The sequence below is a fragment of the Girardinichthys multiradiatus genome, chromosome 2 (assembly GCF_021462225.1).
Source record: "Girardinichthys multiradiatus isolate DD_20200921_A chromosome 2, DD_fGirMul_XY1, whole genome shotgun sequence".
Lineage (NCBI taxonomy): Eukaryota > Metazoa > Chordata > Actinopteri > Cyprinodontiformes > Goodeidae > Girardinichthys > Girardinichthys multiradiatus.
Genome location: NC_061795.1, coordinates 24077205 through 24095993, shown reverse-complemented (window position 1 = coordinate 24095993; position 18789 = coordinate 24077205). Strand labels below are relative to the sequence as shown.

Here is an 18789-nt window from a genome sequence, read left to right as displayed (position 1 = left end):
CAGGTGAAAGTTGTGTTCGACCCCCTCAGCTGGAAGAAATGTGTACAGCTGAGTTATTACTGGTCAGAAGAGGTTAGTGATTAACCCTTCCTTCCAAGTCTTGAAGGAGGGCGAAGTACGTAGTTTAGTGAGCTAAATTTGTAGGATTAACAAAGCAGAAAACTGCTGTTTTGCAGATTTTTGTGCTCTGGCAACAAGAAAGCATCCTGGTGAGTTTTTCCTTTGTATTTCTTAGTCCTAAAGATCCTTTAAACATGTACAATTAGAATATTCTATATGCGTGGTGCTTAACTTATGTCTGGTTATTTTCAAGAGATGTATCTTCAGCCTAACGTGTAAAGAAAAAAAAAGTTTTTATCCCTGTGGTGTGGATTTTAAGGTATTGTTTTTAACTTTTTTCTCTATCTTGTGCTAAAAACCACAGAAATCAGCTTTATCCTACTCAACTTTAACAACTTGCCAAACCAAATCTTCACAAAGGGATACATTGCTGCTTCTGGCTTGGACTGCTTGAGAGAGAAAGAAAAACATGGATGCTTTTGAGGGAATTCACAGCGTCCATATCTCCTCATCTCCAACTTCAACCCCAGGATATGAAGTCCTCAAGGCAGGACGGTCTGGAATAACAGTCTACTCCTCTCCTGTCTTCTTCGGGACATCTAATGGGCCAGCAGTTAAACACAAGTCCAGCAGGGTCACAGAGGAGGAACGCTGTGCTGTTGGACAGTAAGCTTAACTTGCTTAGCAAATTGTGCCAAAAAGTCTGTTCGATAATGCCAAAAATTAAAGGTACTGTGTTATGTTTATACATGTATTGCATATTTGTTTTTATTAACTACATAGTATATATCAATATAAGTGGGCAATAGCAGTATTCCATAATGGCAATGTGGCTTTCTGCCCAGGGCGGCACACAACATGGTGCAAAAAATTATAATTTTGCTTTTAGTTGTTAACCTATCCAAGTTTCTGTTGGTCATTTGGATGCCCAATCCATAGGAATAAACATTCCAGTATGGAAGCACTGTAAAAAAATATTGCTGTGGTTTAAAGCTTTTACATCTTATGCGGTGGGCGGTGCACACCTCTTGAAATCTGTTGTTCTTCCAGGACAGAGTGAAGTTGCTTTGTGCCAAGGTGAGGGACAAGACGCGTGCTTCTCATTCCTGAGCATGCTGGCCTGCATCTACACCCAAGTGATGTCATATATATGCCTGAATTCAGAGACAACCTGGCACATGTCCAGGAAGTCCAAAAGGGAGGGACACAGGCCTCAGTATCTTTGGCATTTTAGCACAAACGCTAAACCAGTTTCTGATAAGTTACAGAATGCCGCATTATAGAAGGGGTGTGTTTAATTGTGTGTTGGGTCTCAAATACAGATGCTCGTCCATGATATCAGTCATGTTAGGACTACCATAATTAAAAAGCAGTTTGTATAGGAGCTGCATCGCAGGTTTTGTAGTGCTAGCATAACACAACTTTCTTTACTTCTATGGTTTTCACCTTGATGCGAAAGTTTAGTAATAAAAAATTTTGGAGCCGAAGTGTGCTTTAAAATTGTGCATAAAGTGATCAGTGACAGTGTCGGTGTCTGCTGGGATGAGTCTGTCGGGGAACTGGGAGTGGAGGCGCTGTCATGTGACCTGAGAGGAGGGCAGACGGAGAGGAGAAAGTAGTTTTCTGTCTTAGGAAATAATGATTTAGAGAAACGGAGCAATACTCCTGGAAGGTTGTTTTTTTTTTTTAAACCAAGCTGCTTTATTTTGTTTTCGTGTCCTGCGCCCCCGCTGCTGCTGTTTTTTCTTCTTCTTTTCCTTCTTGTCGACGTCAGCGTCCGCATTCCTCCGCTGTGATTTAAAACGGCTGGCTTTAGTTTCAGTGAAACTAGCTAACCTCAGTTCACACTCTGCTCCGTCGATTGTCTGTCTAACGACGAGAAGAGTGGAGGAACAAGAGGAGAGGCGAAGCTGAGACGCGTGGGGACACCAGGGGGACATTTATCTGCTGTCCTGGATTCTTGACAGGGTAAGGCTGGACATTAAAGATTATCGACTTGGACCTGACAGCTAACTAGCTCAGTCTGCTGAAATCTGCTGCTGTTCCGTACAAAAACTTTGGAATTTAATTTAAAAAAACAAGAAATTTTAAGGCTGCTAATGCAGAATCAGAGGTTTCCAAGCTGTGGTTCGGGGTCCCTCTGGGGCCCGAGGCTGGAGTGCTGTTCTAAGTGGGAACAGATATTAAAGCAAGAAGTGGGCATTTTAGAAAATTCAGAGGGGTTGCATGTCAGTCCTAGAGGTTTCATTCAAAGAGCATTTGAGAAACGTTCAAATGAAATCCAAATACTCAAACGATGCACGCATGAAGAAGATCATGTGTTCAGGTTAAAAATTAAGATGGTTACAATGTTCTAAAAGCTGAACTTGCTCCAGGTCAGTTCGCAACCACACTTGTAAACAAACCATTTTGTACCCATAAATCTAAACCATGGTGTATCCATGCAATTTTTGCTGCATAGACGACCTTTTGCTTTATTTACTGAGAAAATCCCTGAATTAACACATTTAATTTAATTCAGTTATTTAACAGGTACATTGCACATAAACAGCATTGCTGCAAATGTACCAGTTTGCCAAAAAGCTGTTTTTTATCTGCAGTTCCCAGGACAGAAAAGTTTGATTTTATTATCTGAAAAGATATTACTCTGCATTCACAATTATCTTGGCTCTGATGCCTGTTTGGACCAGATGATTGTTATAAAATATGATAAATTATGACCCTGCTGGTAGACAATATGTATTGAAGTCACAAAATCTAATTTTTTTAAAATTAAGCTCAGATTTTTTTCCCCCCTATGGATACATCAATGTTATCTCAGTAACATAACATCAAAAGTAATGTAGCCTGTACTTACAAAGGAAAACACTGTGAATTCCACATCCTTGATCCCAGTATACATGCACTATTCCAAACTGGAGAGGATAAAAAACGACGCACACCTCTGAGACATGACAGGATTTAATCTTCATCTCCTCCATTTTAGACCCACTTCATGTGTTTTTCATAAAATCAGCATAAATGGCAAGGTAGGAAACAATGTGACATCTTGAGATAGAAATTCCATTTTTGATGGAAACCAAACCTTGTGTGGACTACTGAAACATTTGCTCATGTCACAAATGAGTTGACTTTTTAGTACATAGGTACTAGTAAACATCTTACTTTCTCTTTGGTCGATTGTTGGACCAAAACCTCAACAATCAGCCTATTGTATATTTATACCCTCAATGTGAATTCTCGAAACTGCAACCTGGATTGCAAATAAAATACTTTTTTTTTTTCCTTAGGGGACATCGCAGCCAGTAGCATAATCATCAGTCAAGCGATTGGTGAACAAACACCAGTTTTACTGGTGCTGTCTGACAACATTATTACTACAAATATGTACGAATGACAGGAAAACAGCTTTGTTTGGAGTTTTTAGTTTTTACATGTTACAGAATACCAATAGTGATTTAGAAAAACATCAAACAAAGTAGTGCCTGAATCTTCTAGCTGCTTTTAATCTAGGGTCTTGATATTGTGCAAGTTGACTCACTAGGAGTTACCGAAAAGGACATTTATATTAGAGTTGTCATGCTGTCATAGAACATTGTGGTCTTTCTTAAAAAAAAAAAAAAAAGTGGTCTATTGTTAAATCAGGTACAAAAAGTCTCCACAGAAGGTACAAACTGATGGACGGTCGGTGTGAAACGTCCTGGGACAGATAACATATTTTCTTACCCCAAAGAGTTGTATTTCCATTGCATAAAATTTAAACAAACTTTCATATTTTACTAACATCTTGCATCTAGCTTCAAAATGGGAAGAGTTGCAAAATTCTAAATTCAAGGATGAAAAATATCCCTTGATGTTTTTACTTTCTAGGTCATATAAGCCTGAACTAAAATGCCGTTTGGTTGTTTAAAACAATAAAACGTTGCATTTACATTAATCAGTGTGCTAGGTGGTAAGATAAACTGAGGTTCTCATCGAGCTGTATATTTCCAGTTGTTTTAAGTTGTTTTCTAATTTAGTGGTTAAATGGACGTTTTGGCCAGAAGGTATTTCCTTGCAGCCATTTTCTGATCAACACATCTGCCCTAAAACTGACGCAAACCGTGCAACTTCAAAAACTGTAGAGGACTTGAACCTATCACACTTCCTGAGCATGGAATGATACAATCTTGATCTGTTACACTGTATGATGGAAGATACCAGACTGCGTGAAATGTTACTGGAGCAGAATCAGAAAGGTCAAATGAATCCAACAACAACAGGAAAGCAAGTTATGGCTCTTAATGCTCTTATTATTAGCATTAAACTCTGAGAAGAGTGAGAGGAGGACGAGGGAAATGGAAACAGAAAAACAGGGCAGACGTTTGTCACAAAGTCATGCTGCGAGATTTTATTGTAGATCGTTTATGGTCAGGGGAATACTTTTGGTTCAGCTGTCGCACAAAACAGCAGAGGACCTTGTTGAAGATGGTGGATAATTGTGATTTTTGAACTCAGGCTTTCATGAATACTTTGTTCTCTCGAGTTTCCTATTTTAAAGAATGACAGAACCAGGAAGTCGGAGCTTCCTAATTAAAACACACCTCAATCAACTTAAAGAATGCATTGAAAAAAGCCTTAGTTATGTAAATTTCTTTTATGAACTTTGAGGGCTGACTGTAATTGGTACCAGTAATTAAAAAAAAAAAAAAATGTCCCATCTAAATAAATGTACTCAAAGTTCAATGTGAGTTTATGCTACTGCAATAAAAACTGTTTATTTTAGGGCGTTTTACACCTTTTTTACCAGATATTCCAAGAAATCTGTCCAGCACTATGTATGTATTATCTGTGGACATACAGGTCCTTCTCAAAATATTAGCATATTGTGATAAAGTTCATTATTTTCCATAATGTCATGATGAAAATTTAACATTCATATATTTTAGATTTATTGCACACTAACTGAAATATTTCAGGTCTTTTATTGTCTTAATACGGATGATTTTGGCATACAGCTCATGAAAACCCAAAATTCCTATCTCACAAAATTAGCATATCATTAAAAGGGTCTCTAAACGAGCTATGAACCTAATCATCTGAATCAACGAGTTAACTCTAAACACCTGCAAAAGATTCCTGAGGCCTTTAAAACTCCCAGCCTGGTTCATCACTCAAAACCCCAATCATGGGTAAGACTGCCGACCTGACTGCTGTCCAGAAGGCCACTATTGACACCCTCAAGCAAGAGGGTAAGACACAGAAAGAAATTTCTGAACGAATAGGCTGTTCCCAGAGTGCTGTATCAAGGCACCTCAGTGGGAAGTCTGTGGGAAGGAAAAAGTGTGGCAGAAAACGCTGCACAACGAGAAGAGGTGACCGGACCCTGAGGAAGATTTTGGAGAAAGGCCGATTCCAGACCTTGGAGGACCTGCGGAAGCAGTGGACTGAGTCTGGAGTAGAAACATCCAGAGCCACCGTGCACAGGCGTGTGCAGGAAATGGGCTACAGGTGCCGCATTCCCCAGACCTGGGCTACAGAGAAGCAGCACTGGACTGTTGCTCAGTGGTCCAAAGTACTTTTTTCGGATGAACGCAAATTCTGCATGTCATTTGGAAATCAAGGTGCCAGAGTCTGGAGGAAGACTGGGGAGAAGGAAATGCCAAAATGCCAGAAGTCTAGTGTCAAGTACCCACAGTCAGTGATGGTCTGGGGTGCCGTGTCAGCTGCTGGTGTTGGTCCACTGTGTTTTATCAAGGGCAGGGTCAATGCAGCTAGCTATCAGAAGATTTTGGAGCACTTCATGCTTCCATCTGCTGAAAAGCTTTATGGAGATGAAGATTTCATTTTTCAGCCCGACCTGGCACCTGCTCACAGTGCCAAAACCACTGGTAAATGGTTTACTGACCATGGTATCACTGTGCTCAATTGGCCGGCCAATTCTCCTGACCTGAACCCCATAGAGAATCTGTGGGATATTGTGAAGAGAACGTTGAGAGACTCAAGACCCAACACTCTGGATGAGCTAAAGGCCGCTATCGAAGCATCCTGGGCCTCCATAAGACCTCAGCAGTGCCACAGGCTGATTGCCTCCATGCCACGCCGCATTGAAGCAGTCATTTCTGCCAAAGGATTCCCGACCAAGTATTGAGTGCATAACTGTACATGATTATTTGATGGTTGACGTTTTTTGTATTAAAATCACTTTTCTTTTATTGGTCGGATGAAATATGCTAATTTTGTGAGATATGAATTTTGGGTTTTCATGAGCTGTATGCCAAAATCATCCGTATTAAGACAATAAAAGACCTGAAATATTTCAGTTAGTGTGCAATGAATCTAAAATATATGAATGTTAAATTTTCAACATGACATTATGGAAAATAATTAACTTTATCACAATATGCTAATATTTTGAGAAGGACCTGTAAGTAGGTTATCAAGAGTAAACGCGTTTCCCCTTTTTAAACAGTAAAGACATCTACAGTTTACTGCACTCTCTCGCTGTAAGGACTAGTTTTCAGTTTTGTGTTTTCAAATAATTTAATGATCCCAACAATTAAGAAGTGTGGAAGCTGTACATTAAAACCTCCCCGAAATAGCCTAATTTAATTCCATAAAGTTGCATTATACTGCATAAGTTTATGGTGTGTACTCAACTAAATATGTTTTCTATTCTACTTCTAAGTTGATATTTTTGCAAGCATTCTAAGTATTTTTGTGTGTTTTTTGCAGGTTGGTAGATCTGGATCCAGAGCCAGTGACCATAGTGGAGGGAGGAGGCCGGGATGGACCCACCTCTGGCAGGCCCCACGGCGATCTCTGCCGGCTCCGCAGCTCCTCACTGGAGATTAAAGAAAAAGAAATCAGAGAGAAGGGGTCAGAGATCCTCCGGGAACAGCTAGACGCAGCAAAGAGGGTGTTGTAACCTACTTTACGTTTGCACGCATGGGCACACTGAATATGCTTTGGAAATGAACAAAGAATAAAAAGCTGACACTGCAGAAGTTCTCCAGTAAAATGCGTTTCTGTCGTTTGCTTCTTTGCATCTCAGGAACTGAAACTGAAAGACAAGGAGTGCGAGCGTCTGTCGCAAGTCAGGAATCAGCTGGAGCAGGAGTTGGAGGAGCTGACTGCCAGTCTGTTTGAGGTCAGCAGTGTTCAACTCTTTCTGCTGATTGTAACTTTGATAGATGCTGACTGAGAGTCGTGCTGTAAAAGTTGTAAAATTAGCACAAATGGTTGTGTTTGAACCCACGTTATTGTTTTTCTAGTATTCCTCAGGGCATAAGGTTATGATAAAGGTCATAAACACAATAAATGCCAAACGTAATGCCAGATGTAGAAACGTGGGAATGAAACGTCCTATGTTAAGCATCTGGAGACTTTCTTTGACAGGAGGCCCATAAGATGGTACGTGAAGCTAATGTGAAACAAGCAGGAGCAGAGAAACAACTGAAGGAGGCTCAAGGAAAGGTGTGCCAAGTTATTGTTTATCTTTTTCATTATGAAGGCCTTTTATCCAGTTTACCCTTCTATAACACAAAGTTAATTAATATTTGTGTCTGCATTTTGTTTCCCAGATTGACGTTCTGCAAGCAGAGGTGACCGCGCTCAAAACTCTGGTGTTGACATCCACACCTTCCTCACCTAACCGGCAGCTGCATCCTCAACTGCAGTCCACGGGTGCCGGAGGATCCTACAAACGTGGCGCAGGCCACATCCGCAACAACAGCGTCAGCGGAGCCTTTCAGACCTCATCTGGAAAACCCGACCCTTCAGCTGTTTCTGTTCAGTCTGTGGCTAATGAGGAGCGAGAGGTAAGTTGTAGAAATATTTTTCTCTCCTCTCTGTTCTTCTGGACTTGTGCATTCCTCTTTTCCTGTTCATTCCTCTCTTTTCGAGCCAGATCCTTTGCATTCAGCTGAGTTGTCTTTTCTCTTTTTTCATCTGCAGCTACTAACCCCTCCCTGACCTGTTCTTCCTGTCACTGGTGTCTCTTCCTTTCTCAGCCTGCTGTTCCTGCTCTCCTTTCTCTGATTCTCCGCTGCTACCAGGCCAGTCAGTCAGTGTAAACGCTGGCAGGACCAGGGGGAGGGCCTAGGTACTGATAACAAACAGGTAACCTAGTCATAAGACATTTATTCTCTATACTGTAGTGTGTCATTTGTTAAGCGAGAGTATAATTATTCTACTTTCAGGTTTTTAAATGCATCATTAAATCGTACCATTTTTTGTTATGAAATATAAAAATTGTTCCCAGTACCTTTTGATAATGAGTCACTGAACATCTGGAAGTTCCCAGACAGTCGGTCGATCCTTTAAATATGTAAAAAACAATATGAGACGGTGACATCAGAGCAAGAGTTGTGTCTCCCATTCTGACGCAGCTGAACACTGTGCAGTGTTAATTGTGTTGATAAAAGATTCATGGTTTCTGTCAACAACCGTTTTTTTTCCTAGATGAAAGCTAAATAAAAAATCTTACAGATCGGCGACATCAGCGATTCAAAAAAGAGACCCAAATATGGGAAGGTGATGAAACAAACAGATGTAAATGTCGTCATGTGGAAAAAAAAAAAAAAAAAACAGCCACTGAGACTGAATCCTCCTCAGCAGAGATGGAGTTTACATCTTTCTATTGAAGGATCTTATGATCGAGAGAAGAAATGCTCCTGGACCGATGTGAAAAACAACAGAAATAGTCTTTGTGGAGCTTTTGGTGCAGGGACACCTGAGAGTAGGCCCTCCTGAAATCCGAATTCTTAACTTGATGAGGAATATTGTTTGTATTTTGTAAACAATGCACATCATATGTAGGAGTTTTAGTTTTTGAAACATTGTAAAAAAAAAAACCCTAATCCAAATGAAGTTGTGTTATTTCGCAAGACATGTGTCTATTTCAAAACATTCCTTTACTTTAGTTTTATCCTAGGATAAATATTTCATATAGATGTAAAAAATAAATATTCCTTTTAAAATGTCAGAAGCCCTAAAAACACATTTTCTTGTAACTAAATTGATATTAATCGACTTAGTCATATTAGTCAACTAAAACAGGACAGAAACCTAATTTTAAATTTTCACTTCTAGCATGCTGCTTTTGGACACGTGTGACTTTTGCTTCTTCCTAGTTTCATGTGTAATTTGATTTAAAAGTATTTTATAATTCCGAAGGAACCTAATTTGAAACTAAGTTCTGGGTGTAAATCGGAGATATATTTAAAATCACCGCCTCTGACTAATAAACTCGCTCTGTTACTATTCGCGAGAATTATTTACTGTCATAAGCTGGTAGCCACATGACAGAAATACCAACTACTATAGAAATATTTAAATATATATTAATAGAAACTGTGTCTTTACACATTAATAGCCATTCTATGGTAGGCATGTTTAAATATATGGGTTCAGTTATTTAAACACAATGAAAAAGTAGTTTTACTGAAAAATAGTGTCACCCCTGGGAAAGATGTGTACAGATGCCCTAAAATAATTCACTTTTATTGGGCAGTGGCCCAAGATGTCCCTTTTTGGAGCTGTTCTTTTACCTCCCGTACTATCTTCATCACTGCGCTTTAGGTGGTAAGATAAACCATCTAGCCTTGTCAGAGTCCCAGTTGTTTTAAGCTTTTTAATTAAAGCTTTCAATCCCTGGCATTAATTTATAAAACTACTGGACCTTGCAAAATAATTTATACCATTTGTATTTTTTAACATTTTGCCACATTACAACCAAACACACGGTAGTGCATCATAGTGAAGTGAAAATGAAAACGGTTGGTACATGTGTATCCAGCAATATTGCTGTCAGAAGTCACCTGATCAGCAAAGAGTTAGGTAATCAGGTCACCTATGCTTGTGTTAATCTCAGTGTAAACACAGCTCTTTTATGAAGGCCTCAGAGGTTTGTTAGAGAAGACTTTCAAAAACCATATATCTTTTTCCTTCTGCTTTAAAGTTTTATGTTTCTTTGTGTTGATCCATAAAATCCTAATGAAGCACCATGAGGTTTGGGTTGTAATGTGAAAAAGTTCAAGGGGTACGATTACTTTTGCAAGACAATGTAGGTTTATCTGTCAGCGCCAGTCATTTTGACCAATCTAGGACCACATACCAGAGGACACAGAACCTTTTATTTCACAAGTTGAAACATTTTTAATCAAATTGTTTTTCAGGCACTTTGCAAATAGATTTGGAAAAAAGAACATTCGGCACCTTTTAGAAGGAGAAGATTATCACACGGGCACAAACGGTTCCTATTGTGGGAGCTCACACTACCACAACCACTGTGATAGAAAGCCAGGAAATGAAGTAATGGTTGAGGATTAATAACTTCTTTTTGAGGTGACTCTCATACGGTTCCAGTCAGAGGTTTACATGCAGTCATCATTAATGTATATTCATGGTAATCTTCCTAATGATGCCAATGAACCCTTTTTAACACTTCAATGACTGTATAACATACACCGTCAAAGAAACAAAAAGAAATTTGACCATAACTTGTTCTTCAATGTGTATTTTTGTCAAATCCATGAAAGGATATTTAAAAGAAATATGTACATACACCTGTAATACACCTCTAATATTTAGGTAAATGTTTCTTAGTAAGTTGCACCTGGAGTTTGGTAACCATCTACATGCTTATGTCTTAATCTTAATTCTGGCTGAATATTTGACCACTTTTCTTGATTAATTTGGTAGAGATGACTTAAATCCCCTCCTTGAACCATCACCTTAACGTGGTGGAGGGGTTTGAGTGCTCAAATGATCCTAGAGGCTATGTTGTCTGGGGCCTAAATGCCCCTGGTAGGGTCTCCCATGGCAAACAGGCTCTAGGTGATGGGTCAGACAAAGAGTGGTTCAAGAATCCCTCATGAAGAAAAAAATATCGAGGCACGTGACGTCGCCCAGTACGGCGGAGCCGGGGTTCCACCCTGGAGCCAGGCCTGGGGTCGGGACTCGTCGGAGAGCGCCTGGTGGCCGGGTTGCTCCTTGCGGGACCCGGCCGGGCCAAGCCCGAATGAGAGACGCAAGGCCATCCCCCAGTGGGCCCACCACCTGCAGGGGCAACCGTGAGGGACCGGTGCAAAGAGGATTGGGTGGCGGACGAAGGTGGAGACCTCAGCGGCCCGATCCCCGGATGCTTAGGCTGGCTCTAGGGACGTGGAATGTGACCTCGCTGGGGGGGAAGGAGCCTGAGCTTGTGCGGGAGGTCGAGAGATATCGACTAGAAATAGTCGGGCTTGCCTCCACGCACAGCGTGGGCTCTGGAACCCATCTCCTTGAGAGGGGTTGGACTCTCTTCTACTCTGGAGTGGCCCACGGGGAGAGGCGGCGGGCTGGTGTGGGTTTGCTTGTTGCCCCCCAGCTCAGCCGTCTCGTGTTGGGGTTTACCCCAGTGGATGAGAGGGTCGTATCCCTGCGCCTTCGGGTTGGGGAGAGGTCTCTGACTATCATTTCAGCCTACGGGCCGAGTGGCAGTGCGGAGTACCCGGCCTTCTTGGCGTCTCTGTCGGGGGTGCTGGATAGTGCCCCTCCCGGGGACTCCATTATTCTGCTGGGGGACTTCAACGCCCACGTGGGGAACGACAGTGACACCTGGAGAGGCGTGCTCGGGAGGAATGGCCTCTCCGATCTGAATCCGAGTGGTGTTTTGTTATTGGACTTCTGTGTTAGTCACGGTTTGTCCATAACGAACACCATGTTCAAACATAAGGTTGTCCATCAGTGGACTTGGCACCAGGACACCCTAGGCAGGAGGTCGATGATCGACTTTGTTGTCGTATCATCAGATCTTCGGCTGCATGTTTTGGACACTCGGGTGAAGAGAGGGGCTGAGCTGTCCACTGATCATCACCTGGTGGTGAGTTGGATCCGCTGGAGGAGGAGAAAGCCAGTCAGACTTGGCAGGCCCAGGCGCATAGTGAGGGTCTGCTGGGAACGTCTGGCGGAGCCCTCGGCCAGGGATGTATTCAACTCCCACCTCCGGGAGAGCTTCGACCAGATCCCGGGGGATGTTGGAGACATAGAGTCCGAGTGGACCATGTTCTCCGCATCTATTGTCGATGCTGCTGCCCGTAGCTGTGGCCGTAAGGTCTGCGGTGCCTGTCGCGGCGGCAATCCCAGAACTCGGTGGTGGACACCGGCAGTAAGGGATGCTGTTAAGCTGAAGCAGGAGTCCTATCGGCTGTGGTTGGCTTGTGGGACTCCTGAGGCGTCTGACGGGTACCGTGAGGCCAAGCGTGCTGCGGCCCGGGCTGTGGCAGAGGCAAAAACACGGGCCTGGGAGGAGTTCAGTGAGGCCATGGAGAAGGACTACCGGTTGGCCTCGAAGCGATTCTGGCAAACCGTCCGTCGCCTCAGGAGGGGAAAGCAGTGCTTCGCCAACACTGTTTATAGTGGGGGCGGGAGACTGCTGACCTCGACTAAGAACATTATCGGGCGGTAAAAGGAGTACTTCGAGGATCTCCTCAATCCTGCCATCACGCATTCCGTGGTGGAAACAGAGGCTGGGGACTCGGGGTCGGACTCTTTCATCACCAAGGCTGAAGTCACCGAGGTGGTTAAAAAGCTCCGCGGTGGCAAGGCTTCGGGGGTGGATGAGATCCGCCCTGAGTACCTCAAGTCTCTGGATGTTGTAGGGCTGTCATGGTTGACACGTCTCTTCAACATTGCGTGGCGGTCGGGGACAGTGCCTCTGGACTGGCAGACTGGGGTGGTGGTCCCCCTTCATAAGAAGGGGGGCCGGAGGGTGTGTTCCAACTACATGGGGATCACACTCCTCAGCCTCCCTGGTAAGGCCTACGCCAGGGTATTGGAGAGGAGAGTCCGGCCGATAGTCGAAACTCGGCTTCAGGGGGAGCAGTGTGGTTTTCGTCCCGGCCGTGGAACACTGGACCAGCTCTATACCCTCTACAGGGTGCTCGAGGGTTCATGGGAGTTTGCCCAACCGGTTCACATGTGTTTTGTGGACCTGGAGAAGGCATTCGACTGTGTCCCTCGTGATGCCCTGTGGGGGGTGCTCCAGGAGTATGGAATCGGGGGCCCTTTACAAGGGGCCATCCGGTCCCTGTACGAGCGGAGCAGGAGTTTGGTCCGCATTGCCGGCACTAAGTCGGACCTGTTCCCGGTGCATGTTGGACTCCGGCAGGGCTGCCCTTTGTCACCGGTCCTGTTCATAACTTTTATGGACAGGATTTCTAGACGCAGCCAAGGGCCGGAGGGGGTCGGGTTTGGGGACCAGTGGATTTCGTCTCTTCTTTTTGCAGATGACGTGGTCCTGCTGGCCCCCTCTAGCCAAGACCTACAGCATGTGCTGTGGCGGTTCGCAGCCGAGTGTGAAGCAGCTGGGATGAGGATCAGCTCCTCCAAGTCCGAGGCCATGGTACTCGACCGGAAAAGGGTGGCTTGTCCTCTTCAGGTTGGAGGGGAGTTCCTGCCTCAAGTGGAGGAGTTTAAGTATCTCGGGGTCTTGTTCACGAGTGAGGGAAGAATGGAGCGGGAGATCGACAGACGGATCGGTGCGGCTGCCACAGTAATGGGGGCGCTGTGCCGGTCCGTTGTGGTGAAGAGAGAGCTGAGCCGAAAAGCAAAGCTCTCAATTTACTGGTCGGTGTACGTTCCTACCCTCACTTATGGCCATGAACTTTGGGTCATGACCGAAAGAACGAGATCCCGGATACAAGCGGCTGAAATGAGCTTCCTCCGTAGGGTGGCCGGGCACTCCCTTAGAGATAGGGTGAGGAGCTCGGCCATCCGGGAGGGGCTCGGAGTAGAGCCGCTGCTCCTCCACATCGAGAGGAGCCAGTTGAGGTGGCTCGGGCATCTATACCGAATGCCTCCTGGACGCCTTCCTTGGGAGGTGTTCCAGGCACGTCCCACCGAGAGGAGGCCCAGGGGACGGCCCAGGACACGCTGGAGGGACTATGTCTCTCGGCTGGCCTGGGAACGCCTTGGGCTCCCCCTGGAGGAACTGGAGGAGGTGTCTGGAGAGAGGGACGTCTGGGCGTCTTTGTTGAGTCTGCTGCCCCTGCTGCCCCCGCGACCCGGTCCTGGATAAAGCGGAAGACGACGAGTACGAGATTACTTAAATTTGTCGGTTTCTGGATGCAGAATAGGACCGAAGTTAGGGCTTTAGGTAGGCCAGTCCAGAAGCTTCAATGTTGTCTGTTTTGTCCAGTTTTGATGTGTGTTTGTTGTGCTGTTGAAACACCAAACACATAACCAGTTTCAACCACTTAACCCAAACTGGTATTCTTAGATGAAAGGGAGGAAGTTGGGATGTTTAAGAACAACCTTGGAAGCACTGAAGCTCAACTCCGCCCTGAGCTGGAAACTGGAACACCAGCATCTCTGTCCACATTGAAGCAAGTGTTGCTGTGGAATGAAAGGACGCCAACCAAAAAACAAGCCCCTTCACCAAAATCAACACTTTGTGGGTTAACATGCAAAGCTGCCCACAAGGACAAAGCAGACACGTTTTTATGAACGTTTTCTGGCTAAACTTGACAGAAATTGAACTATTTGCTTACAATGACAGAATGTATGTTCTGAGAAGTTAAGGTGATGGTTTCAATGCTTAAAACACTACCAGCTGTCAAGCATGGTGGTGGTAACATTATGCTGGGGGTCTGTTTCACTACAGGTGCGTTGGTACAGGTGCGTTACATAAAGTGGTTGAAATAATGAAGGAGAGCTACCTCCAAAATCTTCATCGGCTTCTCATCAAATAAAAAGAAAAAGCTAGATTAGTTGTTCTTGAACGTCCCTTTTTTCCTTTTCCTAAGGGTGACAGTTTGGGTCAGATGGATAAAATGTATGGCTATTCCAACAGGATAATGAATCTAAAGGACATCAAAATTAGTTTTTGAAAGGAAGAAGTAGGTTGATAATTAACCCCTTGAGATGACCCTCAAACCACCGACATCAAGGCTATTTGAAATGTGTTGACTAGGTTTAAATTTCAAGTCCATGCCAGGAAACCAACCAAATAAAATGAAGTGTGCCAGTTTTGCCAAGAAGAGTAAAATATGGGTTTTCATATGGTGGAGTATTTTTAACGTCTAACACAAATTTATTGTCTCAAACACAAGAAATATGTTTCATGTAAACCTTTTCTGAGAGCACATAAGGGTTCTCATACAGACTTGCTAATTAAAAGAGGTTAATGTAGATTGTACCTTCTGGACCCACAGAGAGTCAATTTACTAATTTGTCTCTACAGATGGACTCGGTTCTGTTTGCAGAGTTTTTGTTGTGGAAGGAACATCCGAGTCGGGACCGATCCACCGCCTTCCTGAGTCGCATTTACAGAGAAGACATCGGACCCTGCCTCTCTTTCACAAGATCAGAGGTCAGAACCTCACTGACTTGCTCCTCTTATATCTGTGTGTGTGTGTGTGTGTGTGTGTGTGTGTGTGTGTGTGTGTGTGTGTGTGTGTGTGTGTGTGTGTGTGTGTAGGGCGGTTGTGTTAACGTTAATGTTGCTGTTTTCCACAGCTGTCCCAGCTGATTCAGAGAGCCGTGGAAAACAACTCCCTGACTATCGAGCCTGTGGCCATGTCAGCTTTACCGATGGTTAAAGCATCTGCTTTAGAGTGTGGAGGTCCTAAGTGAGTCTGCATGTTTGCCATCAATAGCCATTCTGTCCTCTGTTTCACCACCTGGCGGCTAAGTCGATCACTATTTTGGGTCTGGGCTCATTCACTGATGATTTCTGATCCTTGCTGTAGTTTTTCCACTGTCTCACTGTTCAAGCAGTTGAATCAATTGGCTCATTTCCAGTCACTGTCTGACCTATAACCTTTTTCTTTTCCAGTGGATTTAGGGGTTCGGTAGAGACGTAAGTCCCCTCAGGAATCAGTCATCCCTTGTAATTTGCACTAACTTGTGTTTCTGTCTCCCCATCCAGATGTGTTAAAAACCAAATCTTTAAATGTTGCATGTCTTTGCATGAATACAAGCTACAACTCTTTCCTTTGCTTTCTGTGACTAACTCTCTGTTATCGTTTACCTCAGTTTTTTTCCTGAGTCTCTTTGAAAAGCTTCATCTCTGTGAAGTCCTTCAGTGTCATGCAAAAGTATTCACACCATCAACGTTTTTCACATCTTGTCATGGTGTAACAGTAAACGTCAATGTATTACATTGGGATTTTTTGTGATACACCAACACAAAGCCGTTCATGATGGAAGGACAAGGATGTTTATTTGTCATTGTATTGGTACTGCAAAAGTTTGGTGGCAAAACATCCTGACTATAGTATCCTAGTAACTATAATAAATGTAAAAAAAATATTTAAAACTAACGTAAAAACAACACAAAAATATAAAGGTGCAGAAAAATAGTACATAATTTAAAAATTTTTTTCATAGAGAATAATTCTTTAGATTTGTATTCAGTCCCCTTTAGTCTGATACCCTTAAATAAAATCCAGTGCAACCAATTATGTAATCTTATAATCAACCCAAGACCTCAGAGGTTTGTTAGAGAGAAATTTGTGAAAAATCAGCATCATGAAGACCTGCTGATAGGCAGCTGATAAGTCAGGGAGAAAGTTGTAGAGAAGTTGATAGCAAGGTTAGGTTATAAAACAATATCTCAAGCTTTGAGCATCTCCTAGAGCCCTTTCAGTCCATCATCTGAACATTGAAAGAGTATGGAGTAAGGAGCCAATATGACTGCGGTAACTATGGAGGAGCTGCAAAGTTACTATGTAGGCGAATCTATTAAGAGGACCAACATCAGATTCCACAAACCTTGCCTTAATAACATAGTGGTGAGAAGAGAGACATTGTTGGAAGAAATTCATAAGAAGTCCTGTTAACGTTTGCCACAAGCCATGTAAGGGACATAGGAAGCATGATGTGGGGAGATCTACAGCAAGGTCAGAGATGTTGGCCCCATGAAAGATGTATTAAAATATTTACAAGAAATTTGAGGGGTGTACTCACTTTTGTGAGAGACTGTATTTAGTCAAAGTCTAGTCTTAATTCCGATTGATGCTGACAGACACCTTCCATCCAATCTGACTGAGCTTGAACTATTTAGCAAAGAAGAATGGGGAAAAATGTTCTTAAGTATAACCGAGATGTTCAGAGTTGGTAGAGATAATAACCCAAAAGGGTTGCAGCTGTAACTGCACCAAAGGCTGGTTTTAGAAAATATTGACCCAGAGGCTGAATACAACTGCACTCCGTCTCTCCACCTTACAATTATGCCCTACTCTGTGTCACATCAAATCTCAAAAAATACATTAGTTTGTGTTTGTAACATGACAAAATGAGTAAAAAGTTCATAGAGTTTATTGTTTTGTTAAATACTGACTTTCTACATATTGGAGCAGAAATAGTTTAACAGCTGATCTGTCTGCTTGTAGAAAATGCGCTCTAAGCGGCTTGTCGCGAGTCTGCCGGCATCGCATCAAGCTGGGCGACAAGGGGAGCTACTATTACATCTCTCCATCAAGCCGAGCTCGGGTACCCACTGCTGTTTATTTACAAACTTCGTCATAAATAGTTGTGTTGCTGCTGTGAAAAGCCAACGAGTGTGAATGTTTTATGTCATCGTTCTAGATCACGGCTGTGTGTAATTTTTTCACTTATATCCGGTACATCCAGCAGGGCCTGGTGAGGCAAAATGGTAAATTAACACAATCATCTGGCTTGTACCTTTATTTTACCGACAGGGATCTTGTTTGATTGCATGTTTTTTCTGTCTTCTTCCAGCGGAACAGATGTTCTGGGAGGTGATGAGACTTCGCAGAGAGATGACCGTCGCCAAGTTGGGTTTCTACCTCACGGACCAGGGTTAAATAACTTGACGGTCATCCTGTCCTGATTAGCCACACAAGTCTGGGAGTTACAGAAGTCTAATTTCAGTTTTTGATCATTAGTGCTGAGGCTTAGCTCCGCCAACCAAGGGAAGCAAGACAGATGGCACTTTTGGGAATGTAATGAGACAATCAAACCATCACTGTTGGATAGCGACCTGAAAATAACAGTGAGGTTATTGCTGGGATTATTATTAACTCCACTCACAGTATCTATTAGGTAATACGAAGGCTAGCTCTAAAGAAATGTTCTACACAACATCTTATTGGAGCTCAGTGGGTTTTTTGTGGTTCAGAGGGACCCAACAGAATTAAAACCCTCTATGGAGTTTAGTTTTCTCTTAACTTGAAATATGCAACATTTGTTTCTCACTAGATGCTTAACCCCCTACCTGCATCCTAAACATCCCATCCAACACTTCTTTCTGTGTCAGCAGTCTTACTTGTGTGCTGCCCTGCCTTGTGTTAACATCATAAACTAGTCACCTTCAGCCTCTTACAGCTTCCTGTGATGCCTTCATGTAACCAGATGTGTTCTCATTCACTCTCAGCAGTCAAAGCTTTACAGTGTACAGAAGATAATAGAGCTTTATTACAGTTAATTACAATGCTTCAAATGTAAATGTGCACTATTCAATGAACAGTACTATAAACAAGCCATAAATTACATAGCCATATTAGACAATGAAGATTTACCTCAGAATGTAAATGTCTTATAATAGCCCATTTTTTGTTTTGAATAAAAATCTTTTGATGGTGAAAATGAAGGATTTAGTGTTAAGTGCAATATTTGCTTCTTAGCCAAATTATTGATTTGATGTTTTTTTTTTTTTTAACTCAATGTAATGATGAATAATTGTGGAAACACTCCAATAAACAAAGGCACTGTTGGTAAAATGTGATGTTTGTGTCATCTGCT

The 18789-nt window shown here is 43.0% G+C and overlaps 1 protein-coding gene across 1 annotated transcript; it reads left to right on the top strand.

Annotated features, from left to right (window-relative positions):
- The first annotated feature begins 85 nt into the window (after positions 1-85).
- Positions 86-18772, top strand: rab3il1 (RAB3A interacting protein (rabin3)-like 1). Its single transcript, XM_047349859.1, is given in 15 exon segments — positions 86-209; positions 425-726; positions 6775-6958; positions 7094-7189; positions 7438-7515; positions 7623-7859; positions 8052-8082; positions 8085-8120; positions 8123-8160; positions 15266-15394; positions 15541-15653; positions 15860-15883; positions 17418-17517; positions 17614-17680; positions 17767-18772. Coding segments are annotated over 14 exon segments (1416 nt in total). The 5' UTR covers positions 86-209; positions 425-529; the 3' UTR covers positions 17853-18772.
- Positions 18773-18789: the final 17 nt, after the last annotated feature.